Source organism: Schistocerca cancellata, unplaced genomic scaffold, assembly GCF_023864275.1.
Source record: "Schistocerca cancellata isolate TAMUIC-IGC-003103 unplaced genomic scaffold, iqSchCanc2.1 HiC_scaffold_723, whole genome shotgun sequence".
Classification (NCBI taxonomy): Eukaryota; Metazoa; Arthropoda; class Insecta; order Orthoptera; family Acrididae; genus Schistocerca; species Schistocerca cancellata.
In genome coordinates, this window is record NW_026046734.1 from 47,479 (window position 1) to 70,753 (window position 23,275).

The window sequence follows — 23,275 nt, forward strand, 5'->3', positions numbered from 1 at the left end:
ACCGCTGCTTCGCAGCAAAACTGAGACAGTGGATGTGAAACTAGGGATGAAGACAGTTACCTTATAAGTCACTGCACCCCACTGCAATCTGTTGATAATTTTCAAGATTATATGGACCAGAGGAGTTTCAGTACAATGACTTAACTGCTGCAAGAAAAATTCAAAATGCTGTGCGAAAAAATGTCATCACCTGCCTGAAGCAGAATATTACCACACACTATTTTAAGAAATAAACAGGCCTGCAGTACCTACGTTCAGAACATGAATAAATTTTTTCAACAAAGAATACATGTTTCAAAATATCTCAATTATTCATTTTTTTCCATTATTCATGCACCATATCCCCCACATTACCCCGAATAACCAGAAATATGCTGTATCACAATTTTTATATGCCACAATTAGCTTGTATTAATAAGAAGTTGTTGTTCATAGGTATTAAGTGGGCATGAAGGACCAGTTTCAAGCATTGCATTCAACCCTAGCCCTGCTAGCACTGCAATGGCATCTGTGTCGTGGGACAAAACACTTAAGTTATGGAATGCTGTGGAATCAGGCGGTATGCATGAAACTGTGCAGCTGTCTGCAGATGGTTAGTATGTTGTAGTGTTTGGTAAATTTGAAATGAATTCTCTCTCTCTCTCTCTCTCTCTCTCTCTCTCTCTCTCTGAAAAAAGCCTGAGTCATAATTTTCCACTATATAACGGAATATGTTCTTACCTGATTTGCTGGAAAGAAAATTGGACAGTGTATGATAATGTCAGTGCATTTGTATATTCAAATATACACTGTAAAGCCAAAATTATACTCAAAGAAACTTCTACTCACTGGTCCTGTCAGTGCTACATGTTGTAACATATTGTTACAATTATGCTTTGTAAAGACAGCAGGTACATGCTGATAGCTTCTGGTGCAAATATCAAGTATTGTACAACACACAGTACCTGCACCAGTTCATTTGTTTTCAAATTACTTTATTGAATTAATGCTGTGAACAAATGTTATGCTTATTACAATTGCTTAAAATCTGTATTTATGTGAAGTGTGTTGCAATTAAGAAGTGTCCAAAAGTGTAAAACGACAGTTGTTATGCGTGTGTTCAGCATCCCCTGTCTACTGAGTAACAACCATTTGAGAAGCAGAGTTATGTCGACACACACACACACACACACACACACACACACACACACACACACACACAACTCATTTGTGGATTTGTGTGCTATTTTACCTGCTCTATTTTTGCCTGTCTATTCTATATGCATCTATATTGCTTCAACATAGTTTTTAATGTCATCTATCTGCCGATCATTAGCCCTACATTTAAATCCCTTGGAATCCACTGAAAAAATTCCTTGTTACATAAATCATCCATTCACCTGGCTACATGTCTATCCACCTCCGTTTCATTTTCATTACAGATATAATTTCAGCTCCAGTCTCTTCCTACTTCTCAGAGAAATAGGACGATGTTGAGATAAAGTATAGCAGTGAAACTATCAGGAACTAAATAAGATCAAACTGCAAGAACTTGAGGAAACACACACAGGCTCTCCCCTTCACTCAGTTTAGTTGATCTGTTATTGCTATTTTAATTTCTCTCTGAGTTAGGTATACTGCAAATAGAAAGTCATAAGGTACTCTACAGTTTTTTGTCAAAACATTTACAGCAATTATTTTGTAATTATTGCAAGTAGATGATATTAATGACTATATGATTAGAAGGATACTGGTGCTCAGTGAATGAGACAGTACTATACTACTTTGCGTGGTGTTAGTGGTGGTGCACTCAATCTAGAACATGTTGATGTCACTTCTTCCACCCTGATCTATCTCTACGTATTACCTGCTCTGTAAGTTAGCATCCACTATGCACTGATGTGTGAATAGGAACATCTACCCTGCCTCGCATTTACCTCAAGACCAAGTAGGGTTTCTTATTAACACCAAGCAGGCACATATGCTGCTCTAGTTGGTGACTTACTAAACTTGTCAGGTAAAGGGAAAAGTATTTGACAACTGAATAAAGCTGTAGCTCAAGTTTAGGGCAATTTGAATCAGGTTATGAATTGAACATAAACTGCAGTGTGCCATGACTTATTCCTTTCCAAATTTGTTCTATTTTCTTGTTTTACAAGTAGAGAGCGCAATGCAATGTTGAATGACAATTATATTCACCACCAACACTGATGATTTCTCATGCATTGTCATTTAATGAATATTTTGATATTGTTAATTTAATGTGTCTGCTGATGTTGTAAGTAATTAAAGGCAAGCTTCTGTCTAAGAGAGCAAAGTTTGGCTTCAGCCTTGTACTATGTATCGCTTCCAGAAATTGACTTAAACTGTCGCTACCATCAGACTTACTAGGAGTTAGATGCATTTGATCATAACAAGGCATTCCGGAGTTCTTACAGGCTGACAAATTAAAAGATCTGCATATTACATCTATAATGACACAAACATTTGTGTTAATTTTTGCAAAATTGCTAACAAAACTTCTATTACATCTTTACAACGGAAAATTGGTAGAAAATAAATTTAAATTTGTCCCGTATAGCTGCAAAATAATACACTGGGTGAATCACCTAAAACTTGCACCGCAAATATTGTTAGCCAGTCAACAGATTGTAATAATACTTAGAAAGTTTACTTTATGTGCATATGCACAACTTTTCTAGCTGGAACAATGCCTGTTCACATTAACAAATTAAAAGTAGGGTAAATTAGAATGTCAGTGGTGTTTATTTGCAGGATTCAGGTGCGAGTCATATACAAAATATCATATTTTGAAAACTTCCCACACAGACACTTGGGGAATATCTATGGTAGCACACACCAAAGAACAAGTGCACACGCGAGTTAAGTGGTTTCTGACGAGTCACGAGACAATTCACTATCACAGGTTGTGTTCAAAAAGACCACCAGCAGTGGCAGTACCCACTGGTTTGGAATGACAGGTGCAGACATGCTAGCATTTCAGCAGAGATGTCTAAGCAACGTGCAGTAATAGGTCGTTGATACCATCAGGTGTAGTTGGCAAGTTGTAGGCAGCGTGTTTCAGCTTTTGCATAAAAAAGTCCACAGGTGTCAAATCCAGAGATCTAGCCAGCCAAGGTACAGGTCCTCTGCATCCATCCCAGTGATAGTGAAACAATTCATGAAGACCTGCTGTATTATTTTGTCCACTATGGGCTGGTTGACAGCCATCATGTTGATATCACAGGTTCTTCCTAGTCTGCAGGGGAATGTCTTTTTGAATCCATGTATTGAGAGGTGCAATACTTGTGTGCGTTCAGTGTTCCATCGGTGAAACACAGGCCTATAAGCTGATGGTTCACTATCTCACACACACACACACACACACACACACCTTTACACTCTGTGGATGCTGACGTTCCACCTGATGAAGCCAGTGGGCTTGTCAACAGACCAGTATTGCGTATTTCGGCAGTTTCCCTGGTCTTGATTGGTAAATGTGTCTTCATTATTAAATAAGATACACGATACATCTGGGGCATCTATTACTGCCTATGTACGGAAGTTAACATGATTATTCAAATAGTCTCCATGCAGCTCTTGATGGAGAGATGTGATAGGCCTGGAACCTGCGTCGATGGAGAATGCATAAGACACTAGCCTGCCTCAACCACTTCCTCGCGCAATTGCACAGGAGCTAATTTGCAGATCAGCTGCAACAGCAAGAACATTAATTGCCTCCTTTTCTCTCATCACATGTTTCCTTCTGTTATGCTGCCTAGGTGATAACAACCACTTTCCCGTAACTGGTTGAAGAGTTTGATAAATAATTGCCAAGGTGTTCTTTCTACACCCTCAATATACAGTGTGCATGTTGCCTTTTCTGAATTGGTAAATCCCATCCTCCTCTCACAACCTGCTACTTGGATGTTACACACCAACTAGCAAGTCACAATGCACTCAAGACACACAGAAGCACACTGTAAGTAAACGTTGCATCATCATACTGAGCAACTACGTAGAGTGAATGGCACAAATAGCTGTTGGTGTGGAAAATTTTCAAAATATTGTATCGCATAAACGACTCACTCTAGAATCCTGCACTGAACACCACTGACATTCTGATTTACCCTACTTTTAGTTTGTAAATGTCAATAGTCATTATTCTGCTTGAAAAGGTTATGTTTGCACAAAACAATACACTTTCTAAGTATTGTTACAGGGTCAATCCATACCAAGTGGTCCAAGAAAAAAAATAATTGGTTGCTTGACCGTCTCAGAAAAACTTTATATTTGCTGGGTGAATTCCCCAATGTTTAGTACTCACAAAAATATTTTAAAAAATTTATTGTTTATTATTTTGAAATGGCTGGCATATTTATTCCAGGCTGCATGCATTTTTTCGTATTTGCAAGCATCTACATTTTTTTACAGTTATTTAGTACTGGATTGTCCTGAGCCTTTTAGATAAAATGCATTTAGTTCAACACACTCAGGGCTACAAATTAACATCTTTACCACTTAGCTGAATGTATTCTTTAATATATTTTTAATAGTTCCAAGTTATCAGCCACAAATTAAAAAACTCAATTTTTAAACAGTAGTTTTCCAAAGAAAGATAAATTTCTCAGCTTTAATATTTTTTTCTACTATTGCACTGTATAGTATAGTTACTTTTTATAGAGTATCAATGGTGAGCAGCGTACACTTCAAAAATACAGTATTTTAAAAAATTGATTTTTTAATTTTTCCGTTTTGTGGCCTGCAATATCTTTGTTGGGGGGACAAGATAAAAATCTGAAAAATTTTACAGTTAATAGACCTTTATGATATCAAATTTCAGTATTAATTTAAACTTTGAGATTCATTTGGGAGTTATGGAAAAAAAATTACAAACAATAGTCAAAAATTCGTTTTTTAACATCTGCCATATTTAGGCTTACGGAATATATCAGTTACAGTATATAATTTAATGATATCTATGATTACTTACTTTTTTTATTGAAAATAAGCCTACTTATTACATTATATTATTCTCTTATTTGTTTTTAGTACATCGCTCATTGAACATTTGAGAAATTTATTCACTCAGTTTGGGTGTTAGATTATAAGTTCGCAGTATAAGTTCACAGTTGTAAATTCCATGGGCGACAGCTTCCTTAGTACATTTTTAAGTGGCATACAAACTTGATCCTTCTCAATTTGTTTAAAAGATGTCCTTGGTCCTGGAGGGTGACAAAATACAACATGTACATCTTGGTTTTGACAGTCAATATTATCAACTTCACCAATCCACCACTGTTCATCGTAAACACAAGCCACTATGTCTTTATTTTGAAGAACCAGTTGTACAAGTTTTCCACACTGATGAAGTTCACTATCAGTTGATGTGATCTTACACTTCAGTAAGTCGTGTGAATGGGGTACAAAACAATGAAAAGATGGAGTGCCTTTAATCTTCTGACAAGTGTTGTACCGAAAGGTACAAGACACTGCCATAAACTTCTTGTATTTCCTCACATTGTACAAAACATAGGTAATTCCTTTGATGTGTTTTTTACAGAATTCAAACATTTCTTGAGGCGTTATGATGATCATCGGTCTGCAGCAGACTTGCATTTGTGACACCTTCTTTGTTGTACCCCCGACACCAATACAAGCATTCTTCCCATGACATGAAGCGAGAAGTGCCATTCTACATTAAACCCAAAACCTTTTTTTTTTGGAAGGGTGGTGCTGTTTAATATAGTTTGTTAATTTTAGTTGAAAAATGTGCACTGCTGTAGTGTTGTGTTCAAGGTAGTCACTTGTGACACAAAAGCTGTGGCTCACTGACTGGCTGACTGTGACTGAACTGTGGCCTGTTTGTTTACCCAGTGGTGCCCTTGTACTTCATCTTGAACAACAAAGGAATAATTTTCTGAAAAGTCAGCAAGAACTAAGCATTCATCAGCTGGCAAGGTTTGCTTTTTGTCTTCAAAAATTTACTTTGAGCTTTTGCAATAAAATGATGCATTTTCAGATTTTCAAGGTTAGCCACCAACACTTCTTGTGATTTTATGACTGTCACCATTTCAGTTCTGTCTTGTGTCACCCATTGTTTGTATTTTATATTGTCAGGCATCAAATCGTCTTCTTCGGATTCTCCAAACATATCAAGTAAGGCTTGTTTGCCTGGACAATCTTCACATTTTCCATTTATCATACAATTGTAACTGTCAATATTGCATACCATAACTTCCGAAAGGTCTTTATAGTCAACTCTAAGATTGGCCTCATCTATCACCAACTTTACATTCTTATGATACAGCTAACTTTTGCTCGACTTTCAAGAATTTGGCAGTAAACTGATAATTTATCCTCTTTCTTTGAAGTACTCCATTTAGTTTTTCTATCAAATCATCATATTCGGTTGGTGAAGTTTTAGAACTTTCATGAGTTTTAGTACAATTGTATTTTGAAATAAAACTTCCAAATTCTTTTTGACTGTAGCTGCCACTTTCTCAGTTTTTGTATTCAAGGCACTTGGTTTTTTATCTTGACTTAGTTTTCTAATTTTACTAGCAGGTGATATACCCAGGATTTCACAAGCTGTATCTACTTTTTTAATGGTTGCTGACAGGTCACAAAATTCTGTATCTGAGGTTTCACTATCCTTCCTCTTGTGAATTACAAATATCTTAGAATAACATGTTGGACACAGTGATTTTCCTGGTATGAAATTGACAAAAGGGCTTTTATTTTTAGAATAGTGATCAAATGTTATTTCTCGCAGACCTTTTCTTGTAGGTTTTGTATGTTCCTCAAAAGAGTCCATGCAAGACTGACCAAAAAGGTGTTCTGTTGGTGTTATTAATAATGAAGTATGTCATAAAAGTTCGTATGGAGTGTATCCTAAAGACATGTTGCTTTGAATTCGAGCCTGTATAACTATTGCCCATTGAATACAAATGTCGCATGAAGGTTAAATGGTCACAGCTCACCATTTACGTTGATTATGAAAACTTACTGAAAGTGGAAAGATATATATGCTTGAACAATCTTTCTTGAAACCAGAAAATCCGTTCTGATGTCAGATGCCCAAAAGCACACATCCCATGTAAGATACAAACCTTTCCAGCAGCCTCCACTGCTCCCAACCCTCTATTGATCTCAAAGCGAACAATGTTGCAAATGTTAGAGTTGATTGCACTTGCAACCTTAGTTTCTAGTGCTTAAACAATGGTCATAAGTTTTAAAGTACACAAAATCCAATATGTAACCGCAAGAAAAATACTAGCACTTCAAATAAGAAATTGGCAGTTGATAAATATACTCATAGCAACCCGTGCATGTTGTGATATTGCATGATGGCCACTCAGTTTGTAGACATTATTTCACAAGGAAAATAAAACAATAATAATAAACAATTTTATGCTTACCAGTGCAAGAACAGAAACATCCCATGGCGCACTGTGCCAAGTTCACCTGGTGGACAGCACCTGACTTCAAACTACTGGTGGCGTGTTTTTAGTGGCTGCTAGCCAATGGCCTTTGTAATGCGAGGAAACGAGAAAGCATAAACTGTTCTGATCTTGACATAGTCACGAGCCATTTTGTGGAATTATTCATGAATGTTTTTGATTTTACTGGCAGGTTAGAAAGTGAAGCGTATTATATTTAAGGTTCCATCAGATGGATACCACCATATTGTCATTTGAAAAATGAATGAGGAAACAGAGTGTAACTCATACCTTTGTATCTACATTGCACACTGTTTACCAATCAACCACTAGTAGATACAGCTTACAGCACTGTAACAGCTCCAGTCAAATGCAACATTTCCTCCAGAACGTCTGACAGATCGTGCAGATGACCAAACTTGGGGATTCTGAGTAGTGGCCAGTTTTATTGGTACCTTAAGTGAACGGTTTCAGATGAAGTCCCTGTAGCAGCCAGCCAATGGACAGGTTTTGTGTCTTAAGGCTGTACCTAAGTGGAAACCAGTTTTCATAAAATGCAGCAGAAGTAAATACAAATGCAATATAGTTATCACCTGTACTGTTAAATATCATATGTTTTCTTTGTGAGTAATTGTTAATAAAGTTTAAAATTAAATACTGAAAAATTAGAACTAAAGCAGAACATTTGATCCCTGTGAATTTAAATGTTGTTACACAGCTGTCAATAATAGTTTGTTACATAAGTTTAAATGAATCCTAATGTTATAGAAATGTAGTTTTTCTTAATTATTCCTATCATTGTTTTATAATGAAGTAGTGCTTTCAGTTTTTTGTAATAAGCAGTCTGGAAATATGTTGCTATTTGTTCATAGGATGTCCTGGGTGTGTCTACAGTTTTTAGTTGGCCTTTCAGAAGAGTGTTTCAGTTTAATTTCTAAAAGATCACCTGTGTTTCAGGTTTATGTGTAGCATATGCTCCCTCTGGCCAAGAGGTGGCTGTAGCAACACTTGATGGTCAAGTTTCATTCTTTAACATTCGCACATCACAGCAAACGGGCAGCATTGAAGGCCGTAATGACATGGGCAGTGGTCGATCGGAAACTGATCTCATTACAGCGAAAAAAAATCTTCAGGGAAAGTAAGTGTTTGTCAAATTTAGTGCAAAAATTGGCTGTATTACAGCAGTGTGAATTTCTTACATATTTTAGCTCAATTTGAGACTTAAGAAGGAAAACCTCTATTTTTTCTGTTAGTTTCTTTAAAAAAAGGACGTTCTTTTTTGAGACCTTACCTGTATTATTCCTTGCCTCATTTGTCACACAGATCATTTCACTCAGTGTTGACTGATACCTGTATCACCTCTCTAGATTCTTTGGATACGAACAAGCTGTGGAAAATGAAATTGTTATGTTTCTCTTACAGAGCTTTCAATAGCCTTTGCTACACTGCTGATGGAAAATGTATATTAGCAGGAGGACAGTCAAAAAACGTGTGCATATATAGTGTCAATGAATCAATGCTTATAAAGAAATTTGAAATCACACAGAACCGCTCACTTGATGCTGTGGATGTGAGTATAAATTACGACTGTTAATTGCACTAATTCTTTCCAGAGTGTTTAATACTTTCTCAACTGTAAAAATTCCACTTCACATAGTGCAACACTATGTGAAGTGGAACACACACACACACACACACACACACACACAGCGAGAGAAAAAGGGGGGGGGGAGCATGGTAGAAGGGAGCACATAAAAACCTGAGGCATGAAAGATTTACAGAGGTAATCTTCAAAGTGAACAAATAGCAAATTCTGTGTTCTCCAACAGGATCATTAGCATCTTGCCAGTTGCCTTTTCTTTGCTACCATTATTATTCATTTGAAATTCCAGCATTCTTTATCGCCAGTTTTGTAAACGTGTTTCTTTGTCAGTTCGTTAGTTATTTGCTGTCACTTTCTCCTGTCTCACATTCGCCTTTATTCTTTACTACTACTACTACTACTACTAGCGTCCCCTCCCACTGTCACTGTCTCCCTCTTGTTCTCTTTTATTGCTACTATCTCATTCATTCATTACCAGTGCTGTTATCTCTTCTCACTATCCCTCTCTCTGTTCTCCTCGTCATTGTCATAGACTCTGTGTCTCATTATCACTGGGTCTCACCCACTCCTACTTTCTCCTTCTCTGTATTCCTCTCCCACAGGCACTGCCTCCTTTACTCGTTTCCTGGCACTTCTTTTTCACTGTCTACTGTGTTCCACTACCACCGTGTCCCTCTCTTTCTCTCACACTGCCATTCTCTCCTTCACTCTTTCTGTACGACAAACGCTGTCCACTATCTTCTAGTACTTATTACTTCTGTCTCTTTCCTGCTGCCACTGTCTACTTCTCTCTCAGCATTAAAAAGTGCAAATATGTTCACTTCCCAACTTTTTGCAAATATTTTTAAGGATGCTGAGGAAGGTAGAATGAGTCAGCTGGCACCCCATTTTCCAGTCAATCTTTTGATGAAGAGGAGTGTATTCACCCTTTTTGTGGTCCAATAGCAGCATTTTTCTACTGAGTTCCCTTCTTTTGTTTGCATTGATGAGTCAATAAAATTTTGATAGTTTACTTACATGAAATTGAAATAATGCAAAACTAATTTTACACTTCAGACCAGATTTTTACATGCGCATATTGCATGTAATTCAGTATAACAGTGAGGAGTTCCCCGAACCATTCAGATGATAATGTACCTTGGAAACAGATAAAGATGGCTAGAAATTTTTCGAGGTTCCGCCCATGAACTAACAGTGCCTCTGTAAGTCCAATCAAGCCCAACATAGATCACATCAAATGCAAAAAGCACCAGCTGATTGGCTACATTTGCCTAAGCAATAGAATGTGTGTAATATCCATAATTTGACCATGTACTGTAGGATAGTGACAATAAGATGATCCTTCTGTTGGGTATACAAATGGCCCCTAGCCCAAAGGCTATCCAAAACTCTTGACCCTACCTTTTTATCGCCAATGGAACCAGTGGTACAAGCAACAGAAAATCCCATTTGTATGCAGTGCAGTTTGGAACGTACTGGTAAGCATGATGTCACATGCATACCAATACACAAGTGCAGTTATGATAAATGGAGTTATTCTGTGATTGCTGTGGTTTCATGTTCTGTCCTGTTCAATTGACGCAGCTCAGTTGTTGGGGAAGAAAAGGAATAAATATGACTAAGAACATATATGCTGAATAATTTGTGCAGAACTCCAGGTAATCGTAAGCTCTAGAAGAAAAACTTTTCAGGTGAAAATTGTATAATTATAAACACATCTCTTTGAGAATCCTCATAGCCTTCGTTCCTCTAATTTTTTCTTCAGTTCTCAGTCCACCTTTCCAATTAGAATGAGTACTTCCAAATGTAAACAGCAACATGAGTTGAAGACAACACAGTACAGCTGTCAGTAGTTGAAGCATTTAGCAACAACGGCCACATTTACAATCAATTGCAATTCTCTCTCTGATCATCATTGTGCTAAAGTCATAGATGGTAAGAGCTCTTAATTAGCTGCCTAATTAGTGTCATAATATTCCCACCACTCTCTGTATTTTTCTACAGTATTTGAAATGCTTTTGCTTTCATATTTATATTGGACACATTGAAAACTGCGTGATTAATGTTCTGAGGGTGGAATGTCATACCATACCTGGTACCTAAGTCTGCAAGGAGAATGTATCACCTTACCGATTTTAATTTCTCCTTTACCTTCTCATGCTTTTTTTCTTCATCTAAGTTCCTAGTCAATTTTCCTACTTCATCCATTAAAAGATGGCACCAATTCTGGCATACCATTTCCCTTAATCGTAAGAAGTTAGTTATTTAACAGTGTTTCCTTAGTCTCAATGTTGTGCCTGTTTATACCACTGGGTTTAAAATGAATGGTATTTGTTTTTCCATGTTTACTTTCAAATTGTCTTTTTCGAAGTGTGCTCTTGCCCTTTCAATAAAGCTGCGAATTTCTTCAACTAGGCTGGTCTCACTGTCTGCACAACAGACACCAGATGTATCATCGGCATACATAGTGACCAATTGCTTACTGTCTAGAGAACTTGTTAAATAATTTACATAACATATTATTAGGACTGGACCTAAAATGGAGCCCTGGGGAAATGTATATTTCTTATATTTGACCTTTTCCGCTCTAGTATTTCTCTGTTGTAATATAGGGTTTCTATGCACTGTTGCCTGCCTTTTAAATATGTTTCAAGCAATTGCATGAGTTTCCCAGTGACACCACTCTTCGCAATTTTTGACAAGAGTACATCGTGGTGTACTCTGTCAAAAGCTTTTGAGAGGTCCAAGAATACTCCTGCCATTTGAGACTTTTCATTTATGTTTTCAAGTACGCGGTGACCAAATTGTACAGCTGCTGACATGATACTTACCAAACAAAAGCGGAGATTGAGGCCTGGTGGATAACGGGAAGAGAGGATATATTGAAGAGCAAGTTCCCCTGCTAATTTAAAGTTGCCGCCACTCATACCTCACCTGTCATTCAACAACATCTTTGCCTCTGCACTTCCGCCTCGACTGACATCTCTGCCCAAACTCTTTGTCTTTAAATATGTCTGCTTGTGTCTGTATATGTGTGGATGGATATGTGTGTGTGTGCGTGTGTATACCCGTCCCTTTTTCCCCCTAAGGTAAGTCTTTCCGCTCCCGGTACTGGAATGACTCCTTACCCTCTCCCTTAAAACCCACATCCTTTCGTCTTTCCCTCTCCTTCCCTCTTTCCTGATGAGGCAACAGTTTGTTGCGAAAGCTTGAATTTTGTGTGTATGTTTGTGTTTGGTTGTGTGTCTGTCGACCTGCCAGCACTTTCATTTGGTAAGTCACATCATCTTTGTTTTTAGGTATATTTTTCCTTCATGGATTGTTTCCTTCTATTATAACTATATATATAATAGAGGGAAACGTTCCACGTGGGAAAAATATATTTAAAAAGAAAGATGATGAGACTTACCAAACAAAAGCACTGGCAGGTCGATAGACACACAAACAAACACAAACATACACACAAAATCTAGCTTTCGCAACCAATGGTTGCCTCGTCAGGAAAGAGGGAAGGAGAGGGAAAGACAAAAGGATTTGGGTTTTAAGGGAGAGGGTAAGGATACATTCCAATCCCGGGAGCGGAAAGACTTTTGTCAATGTCTGCTTGTGTCTGTGTATATGAGGATGGATATGTGTGTGTGTGCGAGTGTATACCTGTCCTTTTTTCCCCCTAAGGTAAGTCTTTCCGCTCCCGGGATTGGAATGACTCCTTACCCTCTCCCTTAAAACCCAAATCCTTTTGTCTTTCCCTCTCCTTCCCTCTTTCCTGACGAGGCAACCATTGGTTGCGAAAGCTAGATTTTGTGTGTATGTTTGTGTTTGTTTGTGTGTCTATCGACCTGCCAGCGCTTTTGTTTGGTAAGTCTCATCATCTTTCTTTTTATATATATATATATATATTTATATATATATATATATATATATATATATATATATATATATATATATATATATATATAAAATAGAGGGAAACATTCCACGTGGGAAAAATATATTTAAAAAGAAAGATGATGAGACTTACCGAACAAAAGCGCTGGCAGGTCGATAGACACACAAACATACACACAAAATTCTAGCTTTCGCAACCAACGGTTGCCTCGTCAGGAAAGAGGGAAGGAGAAGGAAAGACAAAAGGATATGGGTTTTAAGGGAGAGGGTAAGGAGTCATTCCAATCCCGGGAGCGGAAAGACTTACCTTAGGGGGAAAAAAGGACAGGTATACACTCGCGCGCGCACACACACACACACACACATATCCATCCACACATACACAGACATAAGCAGACATTTGTAAAGGCAAAGAGTTTGGGGCAGAGATGTCAGTCGGGACGGAAGTACAGAGGCAAAGATGATGTTGAAAGACAGGTGAGGTATGAGCGGCAGCAGATTGAAATTAGAAATTAGCGGAGATTGAGGCCTGGCGGAACTTACCCTTCAGCATATCCTCTCTTCTCGCTATTCGCCAGGCCTCAATCTCCGCTAATTTCTAATTTCAATCTGCCGCCGCTCATACCTCACCTGTCTTTCAACATCATCTTTGCCTCTGTACTTCCGTCCCGACTGACATCTCTGCCCCAAACTCTTTGCCTTTACAAATGTCTGCTTATGTCTGTGTATGTGTGGATGGATATGTGTGTGTGTGTGTGTGTGTGTGTGCGCGAGTGTATACCTGTCCTTTTTTCCCCCTAAGGTAAGTCTTTCCGCTCCCGGGATTGGAATGACTCCTTACCCTCTCCCTTAAAACCCATATCCTTTTGTCTTTCCTTCTCCTTCCCTCTTTCCTGACGAGGCAACCGTTGGTTGCGAAAGCTAGAATTTTGTGTGTATGTTTGTGTTTGTTTGTGTGTCTATCGACCTGCCAGCGCTTTTGTTCGGTAAGTCTCATATATATATATATATATATATATATATATATAATGGAGGGAAACATTCCACATGGGAAAAATATATATATATATATATAAAATCTTCAAGATTCTGCCAGTTCATTTCTTTCAACATCTCCGTGATGCTTTCCCACAGGTCAAACAACCATTCAAGTTGCTCTTCAGTGTATACGTGTTCAGTATCCCCCCCCCCCCCCCCCCCCCCCCCTCAGTACTACCTGGTATGGGGCCCACACACTTGAGCAGTATTCTGGGATGGGTTGCACAAGTGATTTGTAAGCAGTCTCCTTTGTAGACTGACATTGCATTCCTGTAGTGTTCTGCAAATGAACTGAAGTCAGGTATCTGCTTTACCTGCAAATGAGCCTATGTGACTGTTCCATTTCATGTATCTACAAAGTGTTTCATTCAGGTATTTGTATGAGTTTTCTGATGCTATTGATGATTCACTGATATCGTAGTCAGAGGATACTACTTTTATTTTGTGAAATGCACACTTTTACATTTATGAACATTTACAGCAAGTTACCAATCTTTGCACTACATTGTAATCTTATCAAGATTTGACTGAATATTTGTGCTGTTTCTTTTGGACTGAACTTCATTATAGATAACTCCATCATCTATGAAAAATCTGAGGTTACTATTAGTGTTGTCCACAAGATCATTAATATATAATGTGAATGAGGGATCCAGCACACTGTCTTGGGCTATACTCAAAGTTACTTGTACATCTGTCGATGACTCTCCATCTAAGATAAAGTGCTGTGTCCTTCGTACCAAAAAATCCTCAATCTTGTCATAAACTTTGCTTTATAACACATACAATTGTACATTTGATAATAGGCATAGGTGTATTACCAAGTCAGATGCTCTTCAGAAATCAAGAAATACTACATTTACCTGACTGTCTTCATTCGTGGCTTTCAGTATGTTACATGCGAAAAGTGTGAGTTGGATTCCACATGATTGACGATTTCAAAATCCTGGTTGTCATGGAAGAGGTCATTCTGTTGTCTGTTCAAGACACCTCATTCATTATGTTTGAGCTCGGAATATGTGCTAAGATTCTACAGGAGATGGATATTTAGCATATTGTATGGCAGTTCTGTGAATCTCTTCTGCTATTCATCTTGTGTATCAGTGTGACCTGAGCTGTCTTCTAGATACTGAGCACTGTTTTTTGTTCAAGGGATCTATGATAGATTATAGTTAACAGAGGGGCTAACTCATTCATGAAATTCTTGCCATTCTGCAGCTTCACTACTGCAGCACCGACTAGGGCTTGGAATGTGTAAACACACTACAAAATGATTGTTTATGTGGAATCCGGAAGCACTTTCAAAATGCAAATCACGTCGCATCATATTCCGGAGCGTATTGTGGCACTATAAATATGGAAAGGTGTTTTATAATGTGAGATGAAATATTTTCTTCTTTTCCCTCTTTTTTAGGCAGTGTGGTATTGATAACGTCAACACCAGTGCCATGCACTTTCTCCAAAGCCAATTAGGATAGTCTTTACTGGCATATTTGTATAAGAAGTCAAAACCAGGATGGGTGTAAAGCAAGTTTATTGTCACTGCTGATGTTCATTTTTTCATTGAAAAGTTTTTGAGGAAATTTAAGGACTGTAGTTGTTTGTCAAGGACAGAGAATTAGCATGGTAGTCATTGACAGTGCAGCAATGGTAGCCGAAAGTGAGCAGGTGTTGCCAAATTTATTGGGACCTGGGCTAGTGCTGTAGGTTGAGACAGGCACATAAGTAAACTGTCACGTATGGTGGACTATTAAATGTTAAAGCTGGGAAACAGAATCTAAGAAGGATATACATATTTTGATACCTGGAAAGTAGAACAGATTAACATGGTAACATACAAGACATAAAAGCAAGAACTAGGCCAAAAGGTCTTTTATAAGAATGAATAGTGGCTAATGTCCAAGAACGTAAATATTACGCATAGTTGACAGTATTAAAATGAGTCTGAAATCAGTAAAGAAACTCATGACACAAACTACAATCAGAGCAAAGCGACAGAAAGTATGTGGCAAGCACGCAGTTATACGCGTAATCAGTTCCTTTTGAAGTTAACACATCAGGTCACAATTCATTTCTCTTGTTAAAAGGATTTTCAATTCGTCATTTTTTCTGTTTTCTGTTGTACCTTAGTTGCTTCAAAATTCATGGAAGTATGCTCCGTCTAAGCAACTAATTGAAGGCAGTTTGTTGATTGTCATATGCGTTTAACTTCTCTTATTTGTGAAGGTGCTTCACAAATCTTTCATCTCTGTCTACTGTTATTAAGGATTCAATTGCAGATAAATACTTGTGACAAGCAAAGATGATTGCCGCTAGTTTCGTTCACAATAATTGAAGTTGTGCTCTTAGATTCCTGTTTGACCGCACACTCGGAAATTGCTACATATTCAGAAAAAAATAGTGACTAATTTGTGACAAGAAAAATATAAATTTCATAGTGAGTTGTTTCATGTACAACCATTTCATTTCTTAAACATATGGAAGTACAAAATCGAAGATAGTAATTACTGAGAAAGCACACTCTTACATGAAAAAGCAACAAATATTTCAGAAAAATACATAACTTTCACAAATAATGAAATCTTGGAAAGTGTTACAAACATGAAGAGAGAGTAAAAATTGTATCCAGTAGTATGTGAACTTACGATCTTCAGCACTGCAGTACGTTGCCTTAACCTCTTGGCTACTGAAACTCTAATATAAGCTGTCCTTTTTTCTTGCAAATGCCAATCGAGAGAGATGCAGGCTGACTTTGTTGCCAAATGATGCAGGCGTAAGCAGTAAATGAATGAAATTTTGTAAGGTTTTCACTATCAGGCTTCACAAAGTTCCTTACCATTGTTACTTAAAAGTTTTAAATGCATTTCGATAGTTAATAAGTAAACCATATGCGGGAAAAAGTACGCAAAGTCACTAGTAATTTCAACTAACACCCATGTAATATACGTCAGCAGAGCCTACCTTTTGAAATTTGATGATAACACTCATGTAATATACATAAGTAGAGCCAACCTCTTGAAATTTGATGATTTTTAAACTCTTAATTACATAAAAATAACATATTTTGTGAGATATTGACTGATAGGAAAACAATCTGTTATGAACTCACTTACACTCCGATGCGTCTTGGTGATTGTTCAGTAAAACATAGTCATTAAATCTAAACCTAAAACCACCCAGTAATTCTAAAATAACACATTCTAGCTGTAAACAAATCACACAGAGTCAAATGAGTGGCCATACCAAAACCTAACCACCTCTCAGTATAGTTGTCAGAAAATTAGCAGCAGGACTGATCATTAACAGGTCTCAGAAGCTTACAGAATAGCAATTTTGAACAAAGAACCGAAAATGATGTCACTACTGACGATAACCTACCACATTAATCGGTACGAATGAGGCAGAATAGGCCCCATGGCCTGGCTCTCTTGCTATCTGAGTGGCACAAAAGTGGTATTTCATGCAGCGTTGAGTCAATCGTACACAATATGGATTATATGGGTAGCGAGCTGTTAATTTGGAAGGTACAAAAATATCCATGTAGTTAACAGTAAATGGTATCCAGACTGTAAAAACAAAAGTATGAAGATGGGGTCATGACTAACAACATCCGTGGCACTTGTTGGGGGAGAATGGGAGAAAATGGAACTGAAATAAAGAAACGAAGTTGTTAAGCACAAAAACTATAACAAATTCTATTCTTTACATCAGGTATATTTACAAGCAATCCCTATTCATTCACTATAGTTGTTTTAGAAATATCTGTTTTCACTATAAATAAGTTTTTCAAATGAGTTAACAGACATTCAGCAACATTTTTAAAAAAATTATCGGAATATTATTATATTATTTCGGCTTATTATGTAGTAGAATGAACTTTCTCTTTGTATACCTGTCACTTAGCATAGGACGAATCAACCATATCTTATGGTGTCTAATAAAACACTTTCTGTTGCTGTTCTTGACAAGTTGTTTCTGTGGCATGTGTACCTGGCCTTCTAGCCACGCAGTTTCTCCTACTCTGTTTGGGCAGCAGACCTGCTGAAATTCAAGCTGCATTTTGTCCAGCTCAAATCCCACTGGAAAAATTTAGAGTTCAAATGGAATTCTATATTTAAATTTATCAGAATTAAAAACAAATATGTGGGTAGAGTACATTAGAGACATATGCAAAGAGGAAGAATTGTTCGCTAATGTAATAGAAGAAAGAGATGTTGTTGGCTATAAGGTATCCAGTATTAAATTCAGAATTTCACAGAACCTTTTAAGACTTAGAATCAGTATAGAATGGGTAGATCCTACTGCTAAGATATGTAACTCCTTCCAGTGAAATGCAAATATCAAATATTATACTGTTGAGTCTTGTCTTATACCTTGTGGCCTGATTGTGTGCTGGATAGCATGGAGGACAGTTCAGAATCGAATTCTAGCTTATTTTTATGCTCTCAACTGAATATGGGCCAAAAATATTTAGTAATTAATGAAATCCAAGTTTGTGGTGCCTATTACTCCCATCTGGTAACTGTTTCTCAGTGTTTTTATTAATTTCATATTTGTAGTGTAATATAGGAAACTTTCTTACAGGTGCTGCCTTTATTCTCATGAAGTACTTGTTAGTATTTTGATTGGCATTGACCCAAGATATCACCTCACTGCAATGTTATCATGTTTACATACATGCTCAGTGACAGTATGTCAGTGACATTTGCAGGTATGTCTATGTACCATGTGAACTGTTACTAGGAAAAAATAAGTCTAAATTATATCCTGTCACAATCAGTGCTAAACTTGTTAAGGACAGATACATTAAGTAGGTTTATCAATTTTTATTTCATTACGTGCTACTGTCAAATCAAATATGAACCATAGGCTGTGAATCAGAATTAATTAACAACACGATGTTTTTCATGTGCACCTATTGTAATATGGCTTTAACTAAAAGTTGCATTCAGAGATGGCAGTGAGTCTTCTCTGTGTCAAAAATAAAACTAAAATAGTCATTGAAACAGTAGTTGTTTTGGAAACTGTCATGTGTCAGCACCTGTATTCGAGACAGTAATATACAGTAAATCAAAGGCATTTTCTTTTTACCTTCCTCCAACCTCAGACTGCAGCCGTATGTTTAAAGAACTGTAGCTAAGTGTTATATAAGAGTTATAAAGAGACCAATGCAGTTACACAATCAGCAAGAAAATGTGAGGAAAAAGTTGTGTTAACTTTCAACTATTCTTTAAGGCTGTATGTACTGAAAGGGGTAAAATGTGGAAGAGTCCCATTTGTAAAGATACTGACTATGGGCAATTTAGCTATTAGTGGTGTATAAATCACTGCATGATCAGTATGCACCCAATACTATTGATGACAATGAGCCAGCGGTGCTAACATAGAGTATGTACATTTCCAAGTCTCTAGGTAAATGCTTACAGTGTTGTTGCATAATATGGTTAATTAGTTCACACAGTTTGTAGAGCTGCTAGTGGTTTCTTTATTTATCATACACATGTCAGAAACAAGATTTCACAGTGACACTGTTAGCCTTATGGGTCATGTTGAACAGAGTTCACTGCCTGTTTTGAGGATATTTGAAGTTGTGAAGTGTGTGGTGCCAAACAAGGGAATAAAGTATTCTCATGGAAACTGATTGTGAGAATAAATTCTCTTTTTTCTTTCCATCTGCTGCTGGCACTGTGCCTCTTAATGATTCTTGCCATTACACACCTCAGGGATGGGAATATGGTACCTCACCTTGGACTTGATACACATAATTAGTTTTGCAGTATTGCAACTGATCTTTGTTTTAGTATTGTGTGTGGTGTGAAGCATCCACATGCTACAGAGCCTTGAATGCTCAGGGCATGGAGTCATGGGAGGATTAAGGTGTGTTCGTAGGGAAACTCCTTTAATTTGGTTTGTATGCAGGCCCAGAAAGCATGTTAGTGTGTAACACACATGGAGCAATGACTGTAGGACAATTTGAAGCCTAACTCAAAATCTTACCACTTACGTACTCCAACAACTGCTTTCACATACACTTCACAATCTGTGGGTAATGGAAGCTGACATAATTGAATGTGTGCCACCAGTTAAACCAGTAGCATGCCGTATTGGAAGCATTAATGCATACCCTTGTCATGCCAATATTGTGTACAGAGTTTTTGGTCCATTACACTTGTGGAGTAAATGGTACACATCTCTCACTGTGGTCTGATTTTGTGGTCAAGACCACACTCGTGCACATGACCGTCCTCACTCTTCACGGGTTCCACACATGCATTATAGTGCTAAAAATATATGCTTTAGGGTTAGAAAATCATTGATGGTACCACAAACTCATTTCTGAGAGTCTGATTATTCTGCCCTGGCACTCAAAAGCTTAAACGTTTAACTCTTTGGGACTGAGACACATTGGCACATACTTTCATGTTTCTGTTTAACAGTTCATCACTGGCAGAGCTTTTTGTCCTATTGACCCTTCCTGTCACACTAGGGAGAGCACTATTGGCAGGAGATGTTTTGATGTAAGCAAACCTTTCTTTCTGAATATAGCAATTTTTCATAAGTATTGTTGTAATAAATGTGTTGCAATTGAATTCATAGATATGGGCAAAAGGACTCTCAACCACTAGCTTTCAGAAGCAAAGCTATTGTTATCTGTAACAAAAAGAAAAGTATTACAGAAAATGGTTTTGGTGATGAGAGTTAAGCATAGAAGCACACAAGAATACCTGATTAGGTCTCTCTTGTCAGCTGCCATCTTTGATATTTCTTACTTGGAAAGTTTTGGTATGTCATATTTTACTGTGATGTTATTCATTTATATCCTGTTCTGTTTCTTCAGACATTATTTAAAATAAGTATTGGAAGGCGTCACAGGAAGAATGATGAGCATAATACTAATGTTGAATATGTTTGTCTCCTTGAAACCACATGACGGGAAGTCAAGTAAAGTTGTGACCGATGGTGTAGTAGACAGTATTGATGCGTGGAAGTTTGGGTCAGTCCTGGAAGTGTGCTTGGATAGCTGAAGTAGTTAATGAGACCGCTCGCGACAAGCGGGAAAATTTGGGTTTGATTCCCAGTCCGGCAAAAATTTCCATTATGTCACCAATATGTAATATCGTCACATCTAATGCAACTAATGTCAGAAAGATTCCAGAATTGTGAATCAATTTTATAAATTTAGTATAGCTGCAGAATTGTCACCAATGCCTGTTTCTTCAAGCTATGTTAAAATAAGTAATTCTTTGATCTGCTGCTGAAGAGAATTTATTTATTTTTGGCATGTTATTTCAGATATTGATTCCCTTAATGAAGGTTATTGAAACAGACTACCGTATTTACTCGAATCTAAGCCGTGCCTGAAAAATGAGACTCGAAATCAAGGAAAAAAAGTTTTCCCGAATCTGAGCCGCACCTGAAATTTGAGACTCAAAATTCAAGGGGAGAGAAAAGTTATAGGCCTCACCTCCAAATTGAAACAATTTGGTCCATTGAAATATGAGATGCAATTTAGGTCGAATGAATGATGATGCAGCTCCAGTAGTTTGGTTCGAGTCGTAAGCTTAGCAGTTAACTTTTACCAGGTAGCCATTGCTATGCATCAGGCGCTCCATCCGTATTTTATACAAGTACCCTTCCTTTTTCACATGCTTCGTCTGGCTTGAATTGATTGCTTATTTTTCTTTGATCTGATAAGTGCCGTTCTCTTTGATATAGGTGTTACGTCACTCTAAGCTGAAAATGCATTACGGTACTGTGTCAAGCATTGTTTGTCGCATTCTGATACTGAGTGTTTACGGCCTGTCACCACTCACGGAATAGCTTAAAAAAAAAAAAAAGAGAGAGAGAGAGAGAAAGGAGGCATTGTCTCATTAGCGAAACAATGGCAAGAGACTGCTATTTGTTGTTACTTACACTGCTGCTTTCTATGATAATGATCAACAAGAACCAAATAATAGACTGCGTATGATAGAACATGTTCTGAACGTGCGTTTAGCGAAAATTTTTCTCTGTTTGAAAATCTTTGCAGACGCGTCTTTAGTACATTACATTCTGCACTGAAATTAGAGTCATCTTAGATTTAAAAATCTAGTCAATTGCCGTGCTTCATTTCTGATACAACTGTTTCACTATTACGCATAAGAATAACGCGAATATAAACATGACATGATATGTATATTCTTCCGCGTTTGATGCTACCTCACTCTAGTTTCATAGTTTATTAGGCAGACAGGATTTATATGAGGTAGCAGCAAACATGAAAGAATACATGGTAAAATGTTTATATTTGTATTATTCTTTGGTGAACAGAATACTGCATGTGATTCACAATTCATAAAAGTTCCTATTAGCAACCATCTCTTCTCACAGGTAGGAAAAAATTCAGAACGTAGAGTTGGCCATATCGACAAACATCCCAAACAGTCTTGCCAGTCGGATTTTCGTAGTACATCGAAATGCTGTTACATTCGAAGATGAACAATACGGAATTTGTATTTACTTCGTTGGATAATGTATGAAAAATGCAGTGGTCGAAACTCGGGGCGGAGAAAAAAGCTCGTCTTCCACCTTCTTTTTTATTTATTTACTGACGCAGAAGTTATGGCGCCAGTATTTATCTTTGTGCCTGCAAAGCATGCCTGTGTAGCACTACATATATTCGATGGTAGAAGTTAGTTGTGGCGGCACCTACCAACATTTTTCAGAACTTCCGCTTACTTTGCACTCGATTCTAAGCCGCAGGCGGTTTTTTTGATTACAAAAACCGGAAAAAAAGTGCGGCTTAGATTCGAGTAAATACGGTATTAGGGTGCTGAGTTGGTTCAGTACAACTATCAGTAAGAATTCATTTTAATAATTGCAATTCTTGGTTTTGATGGATAACACTTAACACCTGCAAGATTCTTGTTTAGAAAGGTATGTGCTTTGATGTAAGCATATACATAGTGCATGTATAAATTGTGCAAAGCTTTATCACAAGATGCTAGTCATTGTTGCCTGAGGAAAAAAGTAATACTGTAAGGAATTTGTTAGACTGGGGTGGATTGTATTTATGAGCAACAAGTGAATTCCTGTGAAGTTGTGTTTTGCGAGATGATAATTGACCTGATATTTGCTTATATTCAGTTCTTGAGAACTCTCATATTTTGCTCAGTCTTTTACTGTTATAGCGGATATAAGTTAATGGTTAAAATATATTTAGTTTGGCATCACAGAGGAAACTTACCTGCCTGTTGCCTTTAGGTCTGCTTTTCGCATCTGTTTAGTTTGGCTGTTTTCCATAATTTAAGGCTTCATTAAACAATTGCATCCACTGAGATTAATA

General features: G+C 37.3%; 1 protein-coding gene across 1 annotated transcript in view; it reads left to right on the forward strand.

The window, feature by feature from the left end:
• LOC126141567 (periodic tryptophan protein 2 homolog) overlaps nucleotides 1-23,275 on the forward strand; it is a 64,423-nt gene that overhangs the window by 39,201 nt on the left and 1,947 nt on the right. Inside the window, exons 10-12 of the mRNA XM_049915261.1 lie at nucleotides 436-592; nucleotides 8,379-8,559; nucleotides 8,844-8,991. Of these exons, the coding sequence (XP_049771218.1) occupies nucleotides 436-592; nucleotides 8,379-8,559; nucleotides 8,844-8,991 (486 nt within the window). The remainder of the gene's footprint in view (nucleotides 1-435; nucleotides 593-8,378; nucleotides 8,560-8,843; nucleotides 8,992-23,275) is intronic.